Source organism: Marmota monax, unplaced genomic scaffold (genome assembly GCF_021218885.2).
Source record: "Marmota monax isolate L192 unplaced genomic scaffold, Marmota_monax_Labrador192_F-V1.1 WCK01_AAM20220418_F8-fsc00202, whole genome shotgun sequence".
Lineage (NCBI taxonomy): Eukaryota > Metazoa > Chordata > Mammalia > Rodentia > Sciuridae > Marmota > Marmota monax.
The window spans coordinates 1,009,885-1,031,670 of record NW_026695005.1 but is presented as its reverse complement, the minus strand read 5'-3'; the positions used below and the strand labels follow the sequence as shown (position 1 = coordinate 1,031,670).

The following is a 21,786-nucleotide window of genomic DNA, read 5'->3' as shown; positions in this document are numbered from 1 at the left end:
AAGGGGAGGGTGGTGCCTGGAAGGTTTTACTGTTTAAAGAGGAAGGAAATTCCCTTGGAGATTGCTTGTGCTCTAGGATGTGAAGCAAAGTCTCTGAATTCGAGATGCCTTCACCCTGTTCCAGGGTTTCTATCTGTTCCCTGGTACATGGTTTCAAAAGAGTTTAATCTCATAGGCAAATTCAGTAAAGCCGGCTGCTGGGGGGGCGGGGGGGGTGTTCAGGAGTTTTTCTTTAGGCATTACTAAGGAGTGTTATCCCTGGATAAATTTACAAAATATCTCTAAGTCATGGTTATCATATCTGTATAATAAATATTGTAGCAAAAGTTACTCTGTAGAATTAAAAGAGCTAAGGGCCCAGAACAAAGAGTAATAGTTAAAAGGAACTGAAGGTAAATATCCCTTATGCAACCATTGAAACATACTTTGTTCTAGTTTCTTTTATGACCAATGATCACATGCCATTGCTGAATATTTTGATCATTTATCAATCTGAATTTTACATGCCCTATTTCATTACTTGAAACTCGCTATTTTCCTATCCATAAGTTAAGACACATATCTATGGTTTGGCCTTGCAGGTTTGCTTTCAATTCCCTTTTTTCCCGTAGTATTAAGGCTTAGAACTGCAATACATGTCTTACTTCAAATTTCTTTCCCCATCTGGGTCACTTGGGCATCGTGTTTTATACGACAAAGCTCCGGCTCTGCTTTTCTAGATGAATCACTCCTTTATATTTATAGCAAGGATCAACTGTTTCTTCCCAAATCTTGTCAATTGGTTAAGCCATTTAAGAAATATATAATTAAATGATAGTATAATAATGTGTTCTATTAGGCTTTTGGAAAGGGAAAATTAAAAGAAAAGTAAAACATTGCCCTGACCCTCACAGAAATATAAAATTATTTTTTTTTCTATTTCCATGAGTCTATTATTTTCTTCATCTTTCTCTCATACTTGGCTCTGTGCAATGATCCTATAATTCAAATTAGTTTCACATCACATCTCAACAAAACCAGTCTGTCCTACTGCATGGTTATTATGAGATTGGATGTGATAATGTTTATGAAAATTCTACCAAACAAAAGAAGTCTTCAAATATAGGGAACAATAATTTTATTTTTCTCTCAACTCTCATAAAATGTATGCTTATTAAGGCAGGGGCTGTGTTTTGGTTTTGCTTTTGTTTTTTTCAGATGAGGTTTGTTCTGGGCTTTCATTATTAGCAACATCATTTTGAATATTTGCTGAAATTCAAAAAAGCACATTTTATTATCAGCAAAATGTGGATTATATTAGTACCCATCTCCTAAGACTTCTGTAAGGATTAAATGAGATAATGCTTGTAAAGTGCTCAGAACAGCACACATAGAAACACTGATTAAATTATAACAAGAAAAAGAAAGCTAGTATTTATCACTAATCATGTAAAAGGCACTTTATTAAATTTTCATAGCAATTATGTAATCTGCATGGAAATCCTATGGGAAAAAGTACCATTTTATATCTATAACAGTAATTATTATTGTTGTCTAAGTTCTTAACTAGCACAGTGATTGGCACACTGTAGACACTCAATAAATATTTGTTAAACTCTTGTTGAACTACAGACTATAATTTCCCTTGAGGCCTCAATTAACTGTATCAGTCAGCATTCTTCTAAGAATAGAATCTGACTGCAGCAGAAAAGGAATTTATTTAAAGACATTGAATTGGATAACTCAGTATCAACTTGAGAATTGGAGATGCTGGCTCAGAGGCTATGCCAAGAACAATCTTGAACTCACACAGCAGGGGAAATCTCTTGAGGACACCAAGAAGCACAATAGTCTGCAGCTGGCACATCTGCCATCCCAGTACAGATCATTGAAGTCATCATTATCAATAATGTTACTAGAGAAAGCATTCAATGCAATTTCAGAGATTTGTACATCTTTCTAATTTAAGGGAGATAAAGTTGCAATTACCTGTTCTTCATTTTGAAGGTGATATCCAGATACACTCAGAATCACCAGACTTTCAGAACAAATAAGATTTATTTGCAGTTGTCATAAGCAACTACATTATAGACCAGCAGTTAGAAACCTGCTACTCATGTTTCTTTTTAATTTTTTAATTTATTTTTTAAAAATAAATGACAGTGGAATGCATTACAATTCTTATTACATGTATACAGCACAATTTTTCATATCTCTGGTTGTATATAAAGTATGGTAACATCAATTCATGTCTTCATACATGTACATTGGATAATGATGTCTATCACATTTCATCATCCTTGCTAACCCCCTGTCCCCTCCCTTTCTCTCCCACCCCTCTTCCCTATCTAGAGGTTATCTATTCCTCTCATGCTCCCCACTCTCTACCCCACTTTGAATCAGCCTCGTTATGTTAGAGGAAACATTCAGCATTTGTTTTTGGGAGATTGGCTAACTTCACTTAGCATTATCTTCTCCAACACCATCCATTTACCTGCAAATGACATGATTTTATTCTATTTTATTGCTGAGTAATATTCCATTGTGTATATATACCACATTTTTTTATCCATTCATCTACTGTTTTCCACACCTTTTCAGTATCATGTCATTAGCAAATTGTGTTCTGTAACATGGAGATGATCTATATCCCTGTGCAGTGAACTGTAGTACAGAAGGTGAGGATTTGTTTAACCCTGGAACACAATGAGAATGTTGAACTTTTTTTCTCAAATTCCTACAGGTTAGACTTTTCTAAGTAGAAAGGAAGGTGTTTCTGATATTCTCTGTTTTTAATGATAAAGGAAACAAAAATGTGCCAGGAAAGAAATGTTATCCCTTCTGCCAGGAGTCATTACATCTTTAAAGCATCAGGAAAAAAAAAAAGAGGTAACTACAATTACCATATGATTAAGAGAACTCAGCGACATGGTGAGTTATATACAGGTGGAAAATGAATACCATCTTCACCACTTCCAAGTATTGAGTGGATCTCTTACAATTGTGTCAAGCAAAAAATGCAAGGAATATGACTGTATTTATAATTTTCATAGAAAGGGAAGGTTTCACTCTATCTTTTGACCTTACTATATCTTACTCCATAATATGTTAGCTGATAGTCTTCTAATTCTTTAAGGAATAGGAAAATAAACATAACATGGCTTATGGTCCTAACAGATATAATTTAAAAGGATACAGGGAAAATCAATTTTTTAACTATATTTCTAAAAGGCTGTACTCCGAATCATGGAATATTGTGGCACTCAGAGCTCCAGGAATTAAGCATTAACTCACAATTCAGAAATCAAAAGGGAAGATTTCCCCTATTTAAACTGTGGTACAAGACACCTGTGTCTTTGAAATGACTCAGGGCTGGGAATTTGATAGGACAGATTTTTGTTTTTTCCTTGACTCTCACCTTTCATTTCTTTCTTCTTCTTTTCTGACTCAAGTCAGGACTTTTCTGACAGACCTAGATCTTATTTATTTACTTACTTACTTATTTATTTGCTTGTTTTTAGCAATACAAATCAAATAGGGCCTCAAGACATGGCCCTATATTTAAATCCCTAGGGACAATTATCTAATTAGTAAACTCTCAAATTCCTATAGGTTAGACCTCTCTAAATAGCCTACTATTCTTGTGCAGTACAATGTGTGTGTTGTGCCTCTGGGGCTCACAGCTATTGTGAGGCCTTAGCCACAGTGGGGTAAATGTGTCTTCACTGAAATCTGAGATGTCATCTGATTTCACTTTGGTGTCACAGCCTTCAGAAAACAGTGCTTACAGTGCTCATCAGAGATGCTGACGTTCTTTTCACCACTGAATTTAATGCTTTTTCTCAAATAAAAATGATGAAATTACTGACAATCTATTACAAAATTAGGCCAAATTTAGAATGATTTCAATAAGCTCTCTGGGTCACGATGGGTGGTGAAACTGGGGCATGGTAAGCCCTGGCTTCACAATGCGATGGTCATCACCTTTTTTGATTAAGATTATTGCAGTGTCTGAAAGCAAGACAAAGATAATACTTGAAATAAAAAATGTGCTGTTTGGGGGAAAGGTAGCAAGGGAAAAATATTCATGCTTTGGATTTTTCTAAGTCAATATCCACCTATCTGACTTCCAGTTCCCATGTCCCCACGAATTTCCAATCAGTGGTCTGTCTAACTTTAACATAAGAGATCTGGAGGAATTTAAATTCAATCTTGGAAACAAAGTTTGTCTTGAAGCCATGCAACTATAAGAGAGAAAAGATTCATTTAGCACAGTTTGAAAGTCTCTAACATTCATTCTGTACTTTGAGAAGAAAGTATATACATTTGAGTTCTTTAAGCAAGCTGTAACTGTTGGTAGCAACAGTCTTTGAATTCTCAGGTTCCTCACTCAGCTCCTGGTCAGCATATGGTCCCTAATACCATTCCTGAAACAAGCACTTCATTCAAGATGAATGCATATGGTGTCTCTGTGGCTGAAGTTCCACCCTTAATACTCTATGAACTTGCAAATCTTCCTGCTCCATTTGGTCCATGCAATCAGTCATACATTCAGCCAATTGTCTTTGGAATCTATTGTCAAAAATAACTTTCAATATCTGTACCTCTATCATCCCAGATTTTTTTTTCTGTATGTAAGAAAAAAAAATTTAGCTGACATACATGGATAAATTCATGAAAGGTTTCTGTATAGCACATAAAATCACCAAGAGGGGTAGAGAAACACACTCTTCTCTCTAGTCAGGAAACAGTAAAAAAAAGAATTTTGCATAAGACTTATTTAGTGAGGTCATCATTGCTAACTGCAAGGATTATCAGATTGAAATAAAGACTACCATTGCTGCTATTGCCATTCCCTCCTGAAAGAATGTCTCTAGGCCTCCTCTTCAAACTCTGGGTGGCTACAGCTGACTTCTGTAATTTAGATGATGCACCCACCCTGTGCTGAAAAGGCACTGGGAATATGAGGACCTGTTTTTTTCAGATTCTGTAATGAGGGATAAGCTGCATTTAGGTAGTTTTCTCAGATATTTGGGGTAATAAAAAAGGAAACCCAATGTAGGCTAGATTGCTCTGATTGACCTAATGTATTAAAATATTGTAACATAAAGTATGCCGTCTTTCAGAGAAAAATAAAAGTCAGAAAAAACTTATTTCCAGGCAGCTACTAAAGAATGAGAATCTGTTCCTGATTTATACCCTTGTGTACCCATCGCTTTGTAGCCTCATAAAATTGGCCAGTTCACAAGCTATTGAGCAGTCTTGCCATTTAGTTTATGCAGCATTATAGTATTTTGTCAATTTCATTATAAACTCTCTACCCATGGCTGATAGAATGGCTTGAATAGACACATATCGGTGGCACTGATATACAGTCACTCACAGTTGTATCAGTGATTTACTGTAGAAGCTGGAAAAATTCTAAACTGGTTCAAATCATTCAAATAGTTTCTTAGAAAGGCTTGGAGAAAAGAAGTTTGTAAAAATGTAAACTGACCAATTCTAGTTAGAATTATAGAGCGGGTCAAGGTTCATATATCAGCAACACTTGCTCAAAGATTGATTGTCATCTCTCTGCCATTCAGGATGCCCATCAGCTGGGCTGTCTCTGTCTCAGCTTTTCTTGCTAGATCCTTTTTGCCTCTCACATTACCACTTCTTTCCCCTTTTGACAATTTTATATCTTACTTACATAAGGGCAGTTTTTATGTAGTGTCAAAGTTCTCATTTAATTAATTTACTAGAAAAACCTTTGCCACTGAAAATCAGGAAACTTGTACTATCATCTGTGAAAAGTGTGACTGTGAAAAAGAATAAGAAATAATTGTATTAGAGTGTGTTCAGGTGTGTCAATAACGCTGAAAGTCAGAGGCAGAAATGGTTTGACCTTTGTCAACTTTATATGTTGGACTTATAAGTCTAGATTTCTTGTACATTAAAAAATAAGTAAAAAAAATAAAAATATACTCAAAGAAGCAGAGCATACCTGCCCAAGTGTTCATGATAGTAATGCAGTCACTACAAGGAAGTAACACTTGTTTTGTTAGCTTATTTATAGAATTTTTCCACAAGTGTATGCTATTAACATGTCATTATTTCAAAAATTTATACACACATATATATGTAGTAATAATGAGTTTGAAGATATCAGATTGGAAATAACATAAAATCATACATGGCCTTTCTTTCTGCTTAAAAATGTATTCTTCACATTATCTACACAGCTTCATTTTCCTTTTATAACTTTCCTGTGTCTGTTTCTTTACAGATTTTGTAGGATATTGTGTATATTTTTTAACACTGTAAAATAATATTGTTATGTATTCATAATAATTAAAAATACTTCTGTATTGCATTACCCCACACACTGAAAAGATACTTTAATTGTGCCAATATGTTAGTTGATTTAAAACAAAAGACACACACATATAAAATATGAACCAGTGAGGCTTTATTCTTTTTTTAATATTTTTGTTTTAGTTGCAGTTGGACACAATACCTTTAATTTATTTTTATGTGGTGCTGAGGATCAAACCCAGCTCCCCACATGTGCTAGGCGAGCACTCTACTGCTAAGGCACAATCCCAGCCCTGAGGTTTTATGCTTGTATTAACAAGTAATTAAATAATGTCAACTAATTTACATTTATTTTTAAAATTTATTTATTTACTTTAATTAGGTATATATAACAGAAGAATGCATTTTGATTGATTTTACACAATTGCAGCACAACTTTTCATTTTTCTGTATGTGATGTAGCACCACACCATATGTGAACTCATACATGTACCTAGGGTAATGATGTCCATCTCATCCACCATCTTTCCTGCCCTCATGCCACTGTGTATATATAATAGTGTTTATCCATTCAGCTATTGAAGGGCTTCTAGGTTGCTTCCACAATTTAGCTATTGTGAATTGAGCTGCTATAAACATTGATGTGATTGTGTTACTATAGTATGTTTATTTTAAGTCCTTTGGGTATAGACCGAGGAGTGGGATAGCTGGGTCAAACGGTGGTTCTATTCCAAGTTTTCTAAGGAATCTCCATACTGTTTTCCAGATCGGTTGCACCAATTTGCAGTCTCACCAGCAATGTATGAGTGTGCCTTTCCCCCCATATCCTCCCCAAAATTTATTGTTATCTCTATTCTTGATAACTGCCATTTGATTGGGGTGAGATGAAATCTTAGAGTACTTTTGATTTGCATTTCTTAATTAAAGAAATAATAGAGATGTTGATCATTTTTTCATATATTTGTTGATTGAATGTATATCTTCTTCTGAGAAGTGTCTCTTCAGCTTCTTAAATCAATTATTATTATTATTATTTTGATGGTAAGTTTTTGAGTTCTTTATATATACTGGAGATTAGTTCTCTATCTCACATGTGTATGGCAAAATTTGCTCCCAAAATGTAGGCTCTCTCTTCACCACATTGATTGTTTCTTTTTGTGAGAAGAAGCTTTTTTAGTTTAGGTTCATCCCATTTATTAATTCTTGATTTTATTTCTTATATTTTAGGAATCTTGTTAAGGAAGTCAGGGCCTACATTTTCCTCTGTTAGGAGCAGGATTTCTGGACTAATTCCTAGATCCTTGATCCACTTTAAGTTGAGTTTTGTGCATGATGAGAGGGATTGATTTTCATTTTGCTGCATATGGATTTTCAGTTCTCCCAGCACCATTTGTTGAAGAGGCTATCTTTTCTCCCATGTATGTTTTGGCTCCTTTGTCTAGTATGAGATAACTGTATATATGCAGGTTTGTATCTGTGTCTTTTATTCTGTAACATTGGTCTACATGTCTATTTTGGTGCCAACAACATGTCATTTTTGTTATTATAGCATTGTATTATAGTTTAAGGTCTGGTATTGTGATGCCTCTTGCTTCACTCTTCTTGGTAAGGATTACTTTGGCTCTTCTCGGTCTCTTATTTTTCCAAATGAATTTCATGATTGCTTTTGCTATTTCTATACAGAATAACATTGGGATTTTAATTGGAACTGCAGTGAATCTGTATAGCGCTTTGTGTAGTATGGTTATTTTGTCAATATTAATTTTGTCTATCCAAGAACATGGGCAATCTTTCCATCTTCTAAGGTCTTCTTTAATTTTTTTCATTAGTGTTCTGTAGTTTTTATTGTAGAGGTCTTTCACTTCTCTTGTTAGATTGATTTACAAATATTTTTTGTTTGAGGCTATTGTGAATGGGGTAGTTTTCCTAATTTATCTTTCAGAGGATTCATCACTAATGCATAGTAATGCATTTGATTTATGGGTATTGATTTTATATCCTGCTACTTTGCTGAATTCCTTTATTAATTCTAGAAGTTTTCTGGTAGAGTTTTTTTGGATACTCTAAGTACAGAATCGTGTTGTCCGCAAATAATGACAGTTTGAATTCTTCTTTCCCTATCTATATCCCTTTAATTTCTTTCGTCTAATTGCTCTGGCTAGAATTTCAAGGACTATATTGAATACACATGGTGAATGTGTCTTGTTCCAGGTGTTTGAGGGAATGCTTCCAATTTTTCTCCATTTTGAATGATGTTGGTCTTGAGTTTAGCATTGATAGTTTTTACAATGTTAAAGTTTGATCCTACTATCCCTAGTTCTTCTAATGTTTTGAACATGAAAGGGTGCTGTATTTTGTCAAATGCTTTCTTGGCATAATCATATGATTTTTATCTTTAAAGTCTATTGATGTGATTAATTATATTTATTGATTTTTATATGTTGAACCAATCTTGTATTCCTTGAATGAACCCCACTTGATCATAGTGCACTGTTTTTTTAAATATTTTTGCATGTGATTTTCCAGAATTTTATTGAGAATTTTTGCATCAATGTTTATCAGGGATATTGGTCTGAAATTTTCTTTCTTTGATATGTCTCTGCCTGGTTTTGGTATCAGGATGATACTAGCTCCATAGAATGAGTTTGGAAGGGTTCCCTCCTTTTCTACTTCATGGAATAATTTGAGGAATATTAATTCTTCATTTTAGGTCTTGTAGAACTCAGCTGTGAATCTTTTTGGTCCCAGGCTTTTCTTGTTTGGTAGGCTCTTGATGGCATCTTCTATTTCCATGCTTGAAATTGATCTGTTTAAATTGTGTATGTCCTCTTGACTCAGTTTGGGTTGATAGTTTGCCTCTAGAAATTTGTTGGTGTCTTTGAGGTTTTCTATTTTACTAGAATATACATTTTCAAAATACTTTCTAATTTTCTTCTGCATTTCAATAATCATGATATTTCCTATTTTTATCACAAATTTTAGTAATTTGAATTTTTTCCTTCCTTCTTTTTGTAAGGATGATTAAGAGTTGGTCAGTTTTATTTATTTTTTTTCAAAGAACCAGCTTCTTTTTTTGTCAATTTTTGAATTGTTTATTTTGTTTCAATTTTGTTGATTGCTGCCCTGATTTTAATTGTTATGGGAATAACTCTCGGCTTGCAGCCAGCAGCTAGCAGCTCAAGGGGTTATGAAGACCAATGCCTGTACAGGCCTTACAGGCACATCTGCAGGATGGGGTGCTCTGCTCTGGCAAGCCTTTGAGGTAAAACCACCTCCTCAGTGATTGACCTCAATGTTGCTAGGCAACTGAGAGGCAAGAGCCTCAGGGTCTGAGCTTCCTTAATTTAAGGATCCCTTTCATAGGAGTCATGACCCTTCCTGACAGCCTTCAACTATGTGGCAGATTTTAGAGCTTCCTCATAGTGCAGTTACATTGATCATAAGATGATTGGTTTATAAATGTTAGGTAACCTGCTTGCTTATGTATGATTGGAGGATGAGCCCTATATCAGTTGTAAACTATTCCATAATAAATGAGCTGGCTGGAGGTCTGCCACTGCCTGCTCTTACCAGCTCCTGGTGTCTGTGTCTTGACTCCGTGTCCCTGCCCCTGCACCTGCACATCCTGTTGATTAAGGAAAAGACCCACGACTACAAATTATTTTCTGTCTTCTACTACTTTTGGTGTTTGTTTGTTTCTCTTTTTCTAGGGCTTTGAGTTGTAATATCAGGTCATTTGTTGACTTTTCTTCTTTTAATGAATGAATTCCATGCAATGAATTTTCCTCTTAGCACTGCCTTCACAATGTCCCAGAAATTTTGATAAGTTGTATCAGAATTCTCATTTACATCTATAAATTTATTTTTATCTCCTCCTGATGTCTTCTGTTATCCATGTGTCATTCAATAGCATATCTCCAGGTGTTGGAGTAGCTTCTATTTTTTATTTTATCATTGATTTCTAATTTCATTTCATTATGGTCAGATAGAATGCATGGTAGTATCTCTATTTTTTTTTTGTACTTGCTAAGACTTTCTTGGTGGCATAATATATGGTCTATTATGGAGAAGGATCCATGTGCTTCTGAGAAGAAAGTGTATTTGCTAGTTGATGGATGGAATATTCTATAATGTCTGTTAAGTCTAACTTATTGATTGTATTACTGAGTTCTATAGTTTCTTTGTTTATTTTTTGTTTGGAGGATATATCCAGTGATGAGAGATATGTATTAAAATCACCCAGTATCACTATGTTGTGGTCTCTTTGGTTCTTGTAGTTGAGAAGGGTTTGTTTGATATATATAGACACCCCATTGTTTGGGGTATAGATATTTATGATTGTTATATCTTGTTAGTCTGAATCCCTTAAGCAGTATTAAATGTCCTTCTCTATCCCTATTTACTACTTTGTTTGAAAACACTTTATCCATGGAAACTCCTGCTTGTTTACATGGTCCATGTAAATGGTACTTTTTTCCAACCCTTTCACCTTCAGTCTGTGGATATCTTTTCCTGTGAGATGAATCTCTTGAAGGAAGCATATTGTTGGGTCTTTTTTTTTAAGCAATCTGTCAGTCTGTGTCTTTTAATTGATGAGTTTAGGCCATATACATTCAGGACTATTATTGAAATATGATTTGTATTCCTGGTCATTTTGATTTATTTTTGGTTTTTAACTTAACTTGGTTTCTTTTTGGAGTGACCTTTCCTTTAGTGTAGTTCCTCCCTTTGCTGATTTTCATTGTTGTTTTTCATTTCCTCCTTGTGAAATTTTTTCTGAGAATGCTCTGAAGTGCAGGCTTTCTTGTGGTAAATTCTTTTAATTTTTGTTTATCATGAAAAGTTTTTATTTCATCATCAAATATGAAGCTTAATTTTTTAGGATATAAGATTCTTGGTTGGCATCCATTTTCTTTCAGAGCTTAGTCTATGTTGTTCCGAGATCTCCTGGCTTTGAGGGTCTGGGTTAAAAAGTCTGTTCAAATACGAATTGGTCTCCCCCAGTCTATGATCTGATTCCTCTCTCTTGTGGCCTTTAAGATCCTATTCTTATTTGGTAGGCTAGGCATTTTCATTATAACATGCCTTGGTGTAGATATGTTGTAATTTTTTACATTTGGTGTCCTGTAAACCTCTTGTATTTGATTTTCCAATTCATTCCTCATGTTTGGGAAATTTTCTGATATTATTTTATTGAAGAGATTTGTGCGTTCCTTTGGTTTCAATCTCTGTGCCTTCCTCTATCCCCATAAGTCTTATATTTGGTCTTTTGGTGTTATCCCATAATTCTTGGATGTTCTTTTCATGGTTTCTTACCATCTTCACTGTGTGGTAAACTTTATTTTCAAGATTGTATATTTGTCTTCATTATCTGATGTTCTGTCTTCCAAGTGATCTAGTCTGTTGGTGATGCTTTCTATTACATTTTTTTATTTCATTTTTGTTTCCTTCATTTCCAGGATTTCTGATTGCTTTTTTTTTTCAGAATCTTTTTCTTGAAGTAATCTTTTGCTACTTGCATTTGTTCCCTTATCTCTTTGTTGGTGTGATCAATGGTTGTCCATATGTGCTCTCTTATCTCTTTGTTGGACTGATCAGTTTTTGCCTGTATTTGCTCACTTAGGTCATTCTTTAATTTGTGGACCATTTTAATTGTGAACATTCTGAACTCCTTCTCTAACATTTCATCAACTGCACTGTCCATGGATTCTATTATTGTAGTATCTTGGTTTGTTTGGGGCACTTTCCTCCCTTGGTTTTTCATATTTTCTATATGTCTTCCTTTCTCGCAGTACAGATCTGAGGTAATACAGTTTCTAACCTATAATTTTATAGTGTCCCTGCAAATTACCTGTATCTCACCTTGTGTTTGGCTTCTAGACCCTGGTCAATGACCCAGGATAAATGCTACTGCAAGTAAAGGTGGTGGTGGCAATAGTAAAGGTAACTCAAGATATCAGTGGCGGTGTCCCAAGATGGATGCAACCCCTTTCAGAGATGGGGCTGAAAGGCTGGGCTGCCGGTTCCGAGATGCAGCTCCCTCCACGCTGTATCTGTTGTCCCAAGGTGGAGGTTACTGCATGGGGAGGGCTATAGTGATGGCTACAGTGTCCCAAGATTGAGGTGAGTTAGGCCTGAGCTCCAGCATGTGACAGCTGGTTGGCGGAGTTGGTCCTGGGCCTAACCTTGGCCTTGCCTCCTGCATGGGTCAGCGGGATGGTCCTTAGCTGGGGCCTGGGCCTTGAACTTATTTACATTTCTTAAACATAACATGTACATAGTGTGCTGAAAATTCAATATTATTTGGGGTGAGTTTTTATATTTATTTACAACATCTATTTGAATTTAATTGATAACACATTCAAGTGAATTAATAAAAATCATTAAAACACACATTTCCTCCTTCCATCCCTCCTATCCATAGGCCTACTTTTCAATGTCAGCAGCTTCTGTTTGGGTGGAATTATAACTGAAGAAATGATTTTTAAATAACAAATTTTCCTGATTACTCAAGTTTTCAGGAAATAAATTAAAAGCTCTCAAAACTCTGGAAATGTTAAGATGTCTAAGTGCTTTAAAACATTTTGAAAATATGTTTTAAAGTAATTTTACAGATTCTGAACATTTTAAGATACACAATCAATTCTATGGGTTAATGTTTGATGTATAAGCAGAAATACTCATCAGAATATGTATTCATAGCTGATCCTTTCACACCCTAACAATGTTTATTTTCCTGCTTTCATACATTTAATTCAACTATAAGCCATGACAATAAAGAGCATAATGGTATAAATACATAAAATTGTTATATAAACATTGTAGTTTTAATAAAACTTTTTGCTGACATTAAAATTCTGAAACCGAGGATTATCTGTATTCTGCGTATGAAATTTTCTAATAAAATTTGCATGAAGGATTATTGGAGAGATAATTGAGTTAATATTTAAAGCACCTTTTTAAAAGTACCTTCCTTAGCTAGAAATCATAATAGCAGAGAGAGAGAGTCAAAATTAAAAGATGAAATTACACAGCAAGTGATAACTAGAGCTTTTATCAAGGAAATGGGAAGAAAAGCAACCCATTCCTATTTAGCTGTTTTTAAAACACTTCATTTTAATGTAGAAACACTAGAAGTCTAGAGAGTTAAACCTTATGTCTAAGTAGTCATTTGTAATTTATGGGAAAGCTGTCACCTAACCTATTTCTCTGTGCCCCCAAAGAATTCATTAATATAATACATTTCCCTGTGTTTTATTTTTTGCTTCATGCAAATTAGTTTCAAGGAGACAGAGACTGACTATAAATTTCTACCAGCATAGAGTTTTACTAGCATATTACTGTCATTGTTTCTGTTTTGTTTCTCTGTGGTCCTCAAAACTATGCTGTGCAAAAAATACTCAATTGACACACACTTAAGTATTTCTAGAATAACGTCTCTAATAAAATACATACAAATTTATTTTTTCTTGGCGACTTTTACATAATTTTGACATTTCTCTTTTATAAATTCATCTCTACACCCCCCAAAATACGGCTGGTCATTCTTGTTTTTCATTTTGAGTGTACTCTATCTTCTACATAGCTGCAGAAATTACTATATGATAAAATATTACCTGTAACCTCAAATTATTGTATTTTGTCTTTGTGCTGATACATATTGTTAATTTATACAATAGAAATTCTAATGTGTCATTCAAATTTGTAAACTTTAAATATACATTTTATTAATTTCCAAAAGTAGCTAAAACATATCCACAGGAATAATTTTCAAGACTCTATTGACTTCCGAGTAGAATGAATTTCAGACACTAAAGATATTATTTTAACACTTGAATATATGGCATATCATTAATTAGTCATTTTTTAAAGTAAGATTAAAGGTTTATCCATACTTGCTGTCATAGACTGAAACATCTGTATGTTCTGTTCACAACAGGTGTTCAATAAATGTTTTGGGTGACTGTCAGTGGTGACTCTTAATGACTTCATAATGAAGTAATTATTCAAGTGTCATGTTAAAGCCCTATTTCATAGAAACTACATATTGACAATTTTCACAGACATACACTATTATGTACACTTCAGTAAAAAGAAATTCCACCTTAAAATGTAAGTCTTGAGCTTGAATAAAATTTACTGATTTGAAAAGTCTCCCAATACTACTATAACAATGAACATAATTAAGTATGCATACCCACAACACAATAAAGTCTTATCAAAAGTGTTCAAGTAAAGGATGACAAGGAAATGAATGATTAGTTTTCAAAGTAGTGGCATCTGTTCTGTGAATAATCCAAGGAATGCTTTCCAATTTCCATGCATCAATTCTTTATTCAAAAGAGGGAATTTCTCAAAAGAGACATATGGGACCAAACAAAATGTAGACTATTGTCAAATCAGAATTTCAAGATTCATCTATTATTTACACCCTGCTTATTTAAAAAATGACTTGAAGCATATCAAATGGATATGCACTCAAAAATCTTCTTCAATATTTTTTTTGTTAAAAGTCATTTATTTTCTTTTCATATTTCTTTTTGTTCAGGTAAAAGACTATGACTTCAATAGCCAAAAAGATAACAGATGTATCTATTTGCTTTAGAAGAAAGAACCCTAATATTCATGAATATGTTTTGAATTGTTAAAAAGTTGTATTTTCCAGCATTGGTGAAATATTAAAATAACTTTAACACATAAAATAAATATAAATTCAGTGACTTAACTGTGTATTATCAGATGTCAGTGGCATATTTAAAGATGTGTTAATAATAGTTTATTGATTTTAAAACACAAAGAGTGTCAACATAAAATAAACAGATATTGATATACTTTCCAAACTTTGTTGAATAATAATGTAATAGCTATAATTGGATCTTTTAAAAAATATTTTTAGTTATGGATGGACATAATGCCTTTATTTTATTCATTTATTTTTATGTGGTGCTGAGGATTGAACCCAGTGACACATAAGTTATAGGCAAGTGCTCTGCCACTGAGCTACAACCCCAGCCCTATAAGGATATTTGAAAAGAATTATTTTCAAAATAGACCTTTCAATCTAATTTAATACTTACTTAAGAACAACCATCTGTAACATCACAGGATTTTAAAATTAAATGAATTTATACATCTAGTACTTTCTCATTTACATATAAGCAAATTAAGTTATACAGAGGTTCCAGTTTAATGAATGCTAACAGTTTATTATTGGGAGAATAGTGACTAAAATGTGGTTTTTCTGACTTGCCAGATAACGCTTCTCCGTCACTGAAAATGTTTTCCAAATCTTGTGGTTTGTGGGCATGTGTACAAGGGGGAAACAAAAACATGTATGCACAATAAATGCAACATAATATGTAAAAAAAAATAAAAATAAAGTTAAAGATCATTTAAAGAAGCACTAAAAGAAATTAAAATTTATGTTTTGAGATTCTACTCACAGTTTTACTTCAGAAGAAAAGGAGAGATGTGGAAATTTGCTTATTATTTTTCAAATTTTTTACTGTGATAAAATTATATAACATATGGACCCAAATAGGCAATTCAATCATTTTAAACGTATAATTCAGAGATATTAGTTACATTTGCAATGTTACATAATGATCATTACCATTATTTTTCATAAAAAGTTTTCATCATCCAGAACAGAAACCCTGTAACCATTATGCAATAGCTTTTTTCTCCTCCACCCATTTCCTTATAAGTTTAAATTTTAATTTCTGTTGCAGTGAATTTGACTATTTTTGGTTTTCTCTGTAGTTGAAATCATACAATATTTATCCTTTTGTGTTTGGTTTATTTCATATTTGGTTTATTTCAAAGTTTATCTCTGTTTTAGCATCTACCATAACTTCATTATTATGGCTGAATAAAATTCTCTTGTATATATTTATCACATTTTATGTATTCATTCAAATGTTAATGGACAGTTTTGTTGTTTCCATGTTTTGACTATTGCCTTGATTTATCTTCTGTGTTGAGATTACTAATAGGTCTTTTAGACTATTTATTTATTTTAGCATAGCATCAACTCTTAATTTAATTATTGATTAAGCATGTGAAAATAAAGCTATTTCAGGTATGATAATTATTGATGCAAAAATAAAAGCTAATATTGGAGATTTTAAATTCCCTTAATTTTTTTTTACTCTTCAGGATACACTTTTATTTTAAATCAAATGCCATGACATTTTGAAACATGGTCAGTTACAGAGAATAGATGTCTAGCTGAAAGTTATAATTTTCTATTTACAAAACTTTCTCTCCTTAAACATTTATTAAATTATTAATGATTTTCTGTATTTTCTATACTTTTTATACTGACTTAGTGAACACTTCTTGATATATAAATATAAAATGCTTAAGAGAATTATTTACACTAATTCTGGAAATGAAAGTGTCAGATTTAATCTACAGTGCATTGGAGAAACACTATCAAAAGGAGAATATAGAAAATTTAAGTTAAACTTTCTGTCTAAACTGTTTAATTATTTATAAATTATTCTAACTTTCTTCCACACAATTTCTATTTTATGGAAATCAAAAGAAAAACAATTCCAAAGCACCTAAATATCTCATCTTCTACTAATCTGTTACCTATACATGGTGGATTGTATTTATTTGTTTTTAATTTTCATATTATATGTGTTTGGAAATGTTTCATAATCAAAATGTTGAATTTTAACATTTGTTTCAGATGAATTCAAGTTATTCATGAAAAGGCTACCCATGAATTATTTCCTCAACACATCAACTATAATGCATTTGTGGACAATGGATTCTAATTTTCAGCGCCGCTATGAGCAACTGGAGAACAGCATGAAACAACTTTTCCTCAAGGCACAGAAAATTGTACACAAGCTCTTTAGCCTTAGCAAGAGGTGTCATAAACAACCCCTCATCAGCCTGCCGAGACAAAGGTAAGCCCTGGCAATGTAACAACTGAAGGTATTGTTTCCACAGATTTCTCTTTATTTTTGTGAATGTAGTTGTTATAATATCACAGTTATTTATTATCATTAGATAGAGATAATTTGAAAACAGCATATTCTCTTAAGTCCCCAAATAATAAATTGCAGTAATTTTCCAAAGAAATAGTAGAAGGGGAACACATATGCTAATTCTCCCCTGATTTTTTTTCCTTTTTCTATCATAATCAAGAAATCATTCTTATTCCATGAGGTAGTCAACTAACTGGAATAGAAAAACACAAAGCTCTAGAGTTAAATTGTAGCATACAGAGTAAGCAGGGGTACAAAATGAAATTCTTTATATAATTTTCAACTAAAATAATTCAAGGTTTAGTTTTTATGATCAGTATTTAAAAAACCATGAATATAATTCTACAGCAACTTCTAAAAATTACTGTGAATGTTGCTAACATTACATATGAATAATGACAGACTATTAAAATATTTATGTCTGATCTGATTTGAGAAAACACGTTTTAAATTTGTAACTTTAAGATCTACTGAAAAGTGAGTGTAATAAAAAGTTGTACCTTCTCTATTGGAGGTCTAGTTAAAAAATTCATGAATGACAAAAGCTACAGGAAAAACAAAGAAGATTATCAAAAAATGATACATTTGTATCAGTATCTTGCTTTATAACCCTAGAATTTTGATATGTTCAAATCATTGAAATTTATTTCAGTGAAAATAAAACAGATTAATATCCATTAAAAATTTTAATTTAAAAATAACTCATTTGAATTTTTTATTGTTTCTTTGGAATTTTAATATATTCAGAATTTGTGCAGTCATCTCCATAATCTAAGTGGAGTATATCTTCCTTATCCCCCACCCCCAAACTAAATATCAACTAGAAATTGCTGCTCATAATCCCCAATCTATTCCTAGGCTATAGATTTGCATAATTCGATATTTGTCTCAATAGATTTGCCTACTCTAAACATTTTATTTAATGGGATCATGCAATATGTGGTCCTTTGTAATTGGCTTCTTTCACTTGTCATACTGCTTGCAGGTACATCAATGCCATAACATCAGTAGTGTGCATGTCCCACTTGTTTACCCATTCATCATTTGATGGTCATTTAAGTTGCTCTTAAAAGTACTATGAATAATGTTTCTAATGTTTCTGTGAACGTTAGTGTACATTCTTTGTGGACATGTGTTTTCTATTCCCTTTGGTATATACTGAAGTGGGGGATTGCTGAGTCAGAAGGTAATCCATATTTAAAGATTTTTAGGAGCTGCCAAACTGTTTTACAAAATGGCTGCACCATTTTATATTTCTACCAATCATCTTCACTAACACTTATTATTTTCTGTCTTTTTGATTATAGTCATCCAAGTGGTTGTGAAGTGGCTTCTTGTGGGTTTGATTTACATTTGAGTTTTGACTAACAATGTTGAACATCTTTTCATGTGCTTATTGTACATTGAACAAATGTCTATTCTAAGCCTTCATCTACTTCTACATTGTTTATTACTGAGTCCATGAATATTCCATATATAGTTAATGCCAGTCTGTAAACAGTAGTTATGTGATATACAAATATTCCCTTCTATTCTCTTCCATTTTCCTGGTCAGATATGTGTCTTCCACCACCACCAGCACACATACACTGTCAATAAAAGACTTTTGCCAAATTTCTTGATATTTTCAAAGAACTTTTAATTTTTTTATATATTTTTGTCTCTTACTTGACTACTTTTTCATTCCAATCATTCATTCATTCTTTTTTTTTTAGTATGATTTTCTTTTTTCTGTTTTCTTAGAGTGAAAAGCTAGGTTATTAATTTGGAAAGATTTATCTTTTTTAATGCAGGTATTACAGCAATAAATTTTCCTCAAAGGACTGCTATAGTTTTGTCATTTTATGCATCTCATAAGTATTTTTTAATTTTCTTTATGAATAAGACATTTCAATATGTCTCTGTATGCCCTTGGGAACATTTTCTAATTAGGATTTGTAGCTAGAGGATGACACTGCTATTTGATTATTGTGAACTTAATGCTTTATGTGAGTTAAAAGTAGATTTAAAATTACTGAAATAGATAATTTTAACCCAAATAGGAAATGTAAGACAATTAAGTGGACTAGAAAATAAATTGATAAGTCTGGTTATAAACATGCTGACTTTATGGTTTTATTTAGCAAATTTAATTGAAACTGAATATATACATGTAAATATATATCTATCAATCTATGTAGCTATTTGAAACACAGGAAAGATTTGAAAAAGTGGGGTGACAATCCCAGTACACACAAATGAAGGAAATCTGAGTATAATACCATAGTAAATAGGTAGATGACATCTTCAGACATACATAAGGAGTGAATAGAGAAAGAAAGTGCAAAAAAAAAAAATAAGGAAAGAATATCATAGAAGTGACGTTAATTTTTAAATGGAAATACAAATATGCTGTAACTATGCAGGATTTTAAAGGAAAATATAGGAAACTGATACCAAATATAAGTTGGGTACATACAAAATAAATAAGTTGGATGAGATAAAGATGTATTATTTGGAGCAGAATTTAATAGAGTATAGAGAAATCTCTATTTTCCGAAACTTTTAAAGTAAATGTGAAGATAGCCACAGCCATTTCTTGACTTTCTTTTTTAAATATTTTGCAAAACTCCTATGTTGACTGTCACTCATCACACACACAAAACAATGTCAACTTCTTTCTGTATGTACAATTTTACTTAATTTGAGTATTTTTCTATCAGTTTCTTTTTTACTACCGATATGAGATTTTGTTTCTGTTTATTGTGGGTTTTTTTTTTCAATCTTAATAGAATAAAATGAAATGGCAAGAGGAATACAAAATATATGTACTAGGTTAGTGGAGTAAAGTATAAAAAGGAGGTTGAATATTTGCAGGGTAGGTTTTTAGAAATATTTGAAAGAGAAGCAAATGAATAATACCAATAATTCACTTGCATTGGAAATTATATTTTTTATCCTGTATTTATGGAATTTTTTCTCAGCCTTTCTCTGAAACTCTTCCCATCCTAAGCATGTTCTATTTTTGATATTCAAAAATATTCAAAAATATTAAATATTAAAATAATAACATTAAATTAAAAATATTTCAAAATCAGCATAAACAAAATGAGACTCACAAAGTACATTTTCACTATTAAGATGGTTTCTACACACTTTGTAGATAGGATAAAATCACCCTTTGTAATGCAGAGTGTAGTTCTTCCTTTTAAATAAAACTTGACACTCATATTAAGCAATACTCACTGTTGCTCTCAGGAATTTGTGTGCACAATATGTCTTCATACTTGAGTAAACTGAAGCCTTGATAATCTGATTTCCTGGAAGAAGTTATTTTTGTTGCTATTCTAAAACATTTCAAATAAGTAATAACATTATCTCCATAATATTAACTCAACTACACCAATCCATATTATAAGAGGGCAGCAAGAATCCATTTTTATTTTACGTTTAATAATGTGTTAGTAAAGGTTTATCAACCAGCTTTCTAAGAGAACAAAACCTTTGATTTATAGTATTTTCTTTATTGGATGGTATAAACTTTCTCATCATGGTCAATTTTAAGTTACTGAAATGCTGTCACTGAACAGAGTTGCATGTTAGACATACAAAACAGGCTCACCTGAGCCAGTATATTAATACCACAGTAAGCAACTAAAAATGGTTTAAAACCATTAAAAATATTTTAATGCAGTTATATCTTCTTCATTAACAAAGGAAAGTTATGTATTGAAATTCTCTAACATCACAGACAAGAATGAATTCTGTTCTCACCTAAGAGCCGTGTCCCACACTCCCTATATGTGCTTTAAAACAGAGGTTAACAAATGGATACATGAGCCAAATCTGATCTAAAACTTGTTTCAGTATCAACCTGTATCAACCTGCATGATTGTTTTTTTCATATTTTAAGTCATAGAAAAAAATAAAAGGAATAATAATATTTTTGGTTGATGAAAATTATAAGTTCAAATTTGAATGCATGTAAATAAAACAACCACCACTCTATGTTTACATGTTGTCTGTGGACAGTTACACACTATAATATCTAGAAGTTGCCACAGAAAGATGATATGATCCTTCAGGCCTACAACATTTGCTTTCTTGGTCTCTAAAGAAAGAGTCTACCAATGCCTGCTCTACTATATTATGTACTCTATCATTTAAAAATATGTTCATGAGTATTCATATATCATTGATGTATTTTAAACTATAAATGTATTTTATATCAAAAACAGAATATTTTAAGAGTTTAATTCTCTATCCATATGGAAACCTCATACAACCAGATTGCTCAATTCTGAATCCTGAGTATTATGGCAGTGATACCAAATATTTTATTAACAATTTCTCTCTCTTTTTCTGTGTGTGTGTGTGTGTGTATACACACACATAATTTTTATAGGAATGCTCTAAAATTCCATTATGTCAACCTGAGTTTTATTCAATAGGCAGTTGAGATCGATATTTAAATACAGAATGAATTATTTAGTAGATCTCAAACTTTTTGGCTTCATGATCCTTTCAT

The 21,786-nt window shown here is 32.4% G+C and overlaps 1 protein-coding gene across 3 annotated transcripts in view; it reads left to right on the top strand.

Moving 5' to 3' along the window:
* The window catches only part of Brinp3 (BMP/retinoic acid inducible neural specific 3), a 383,341-nt gene that overhangs the window by 302,272 nt on the left and 59,283 nt on the right, over positions 1 to 21,786 (top strand). For all 3 annotated transcript variants that reach the window (XM_046427569.2, XM_058573679.1, XM_058573680.1), the window contains exon 7: positions 16,976 to 17,198. In XM_046427569.2, the coding sequence (XP_046283525.1) occupies positions 16,976 to 17,198 (223 nt within the window). The remainder of the gene's footprint in view (positions 1 to 16,975; positions 17,199 to 21,786) is intronic.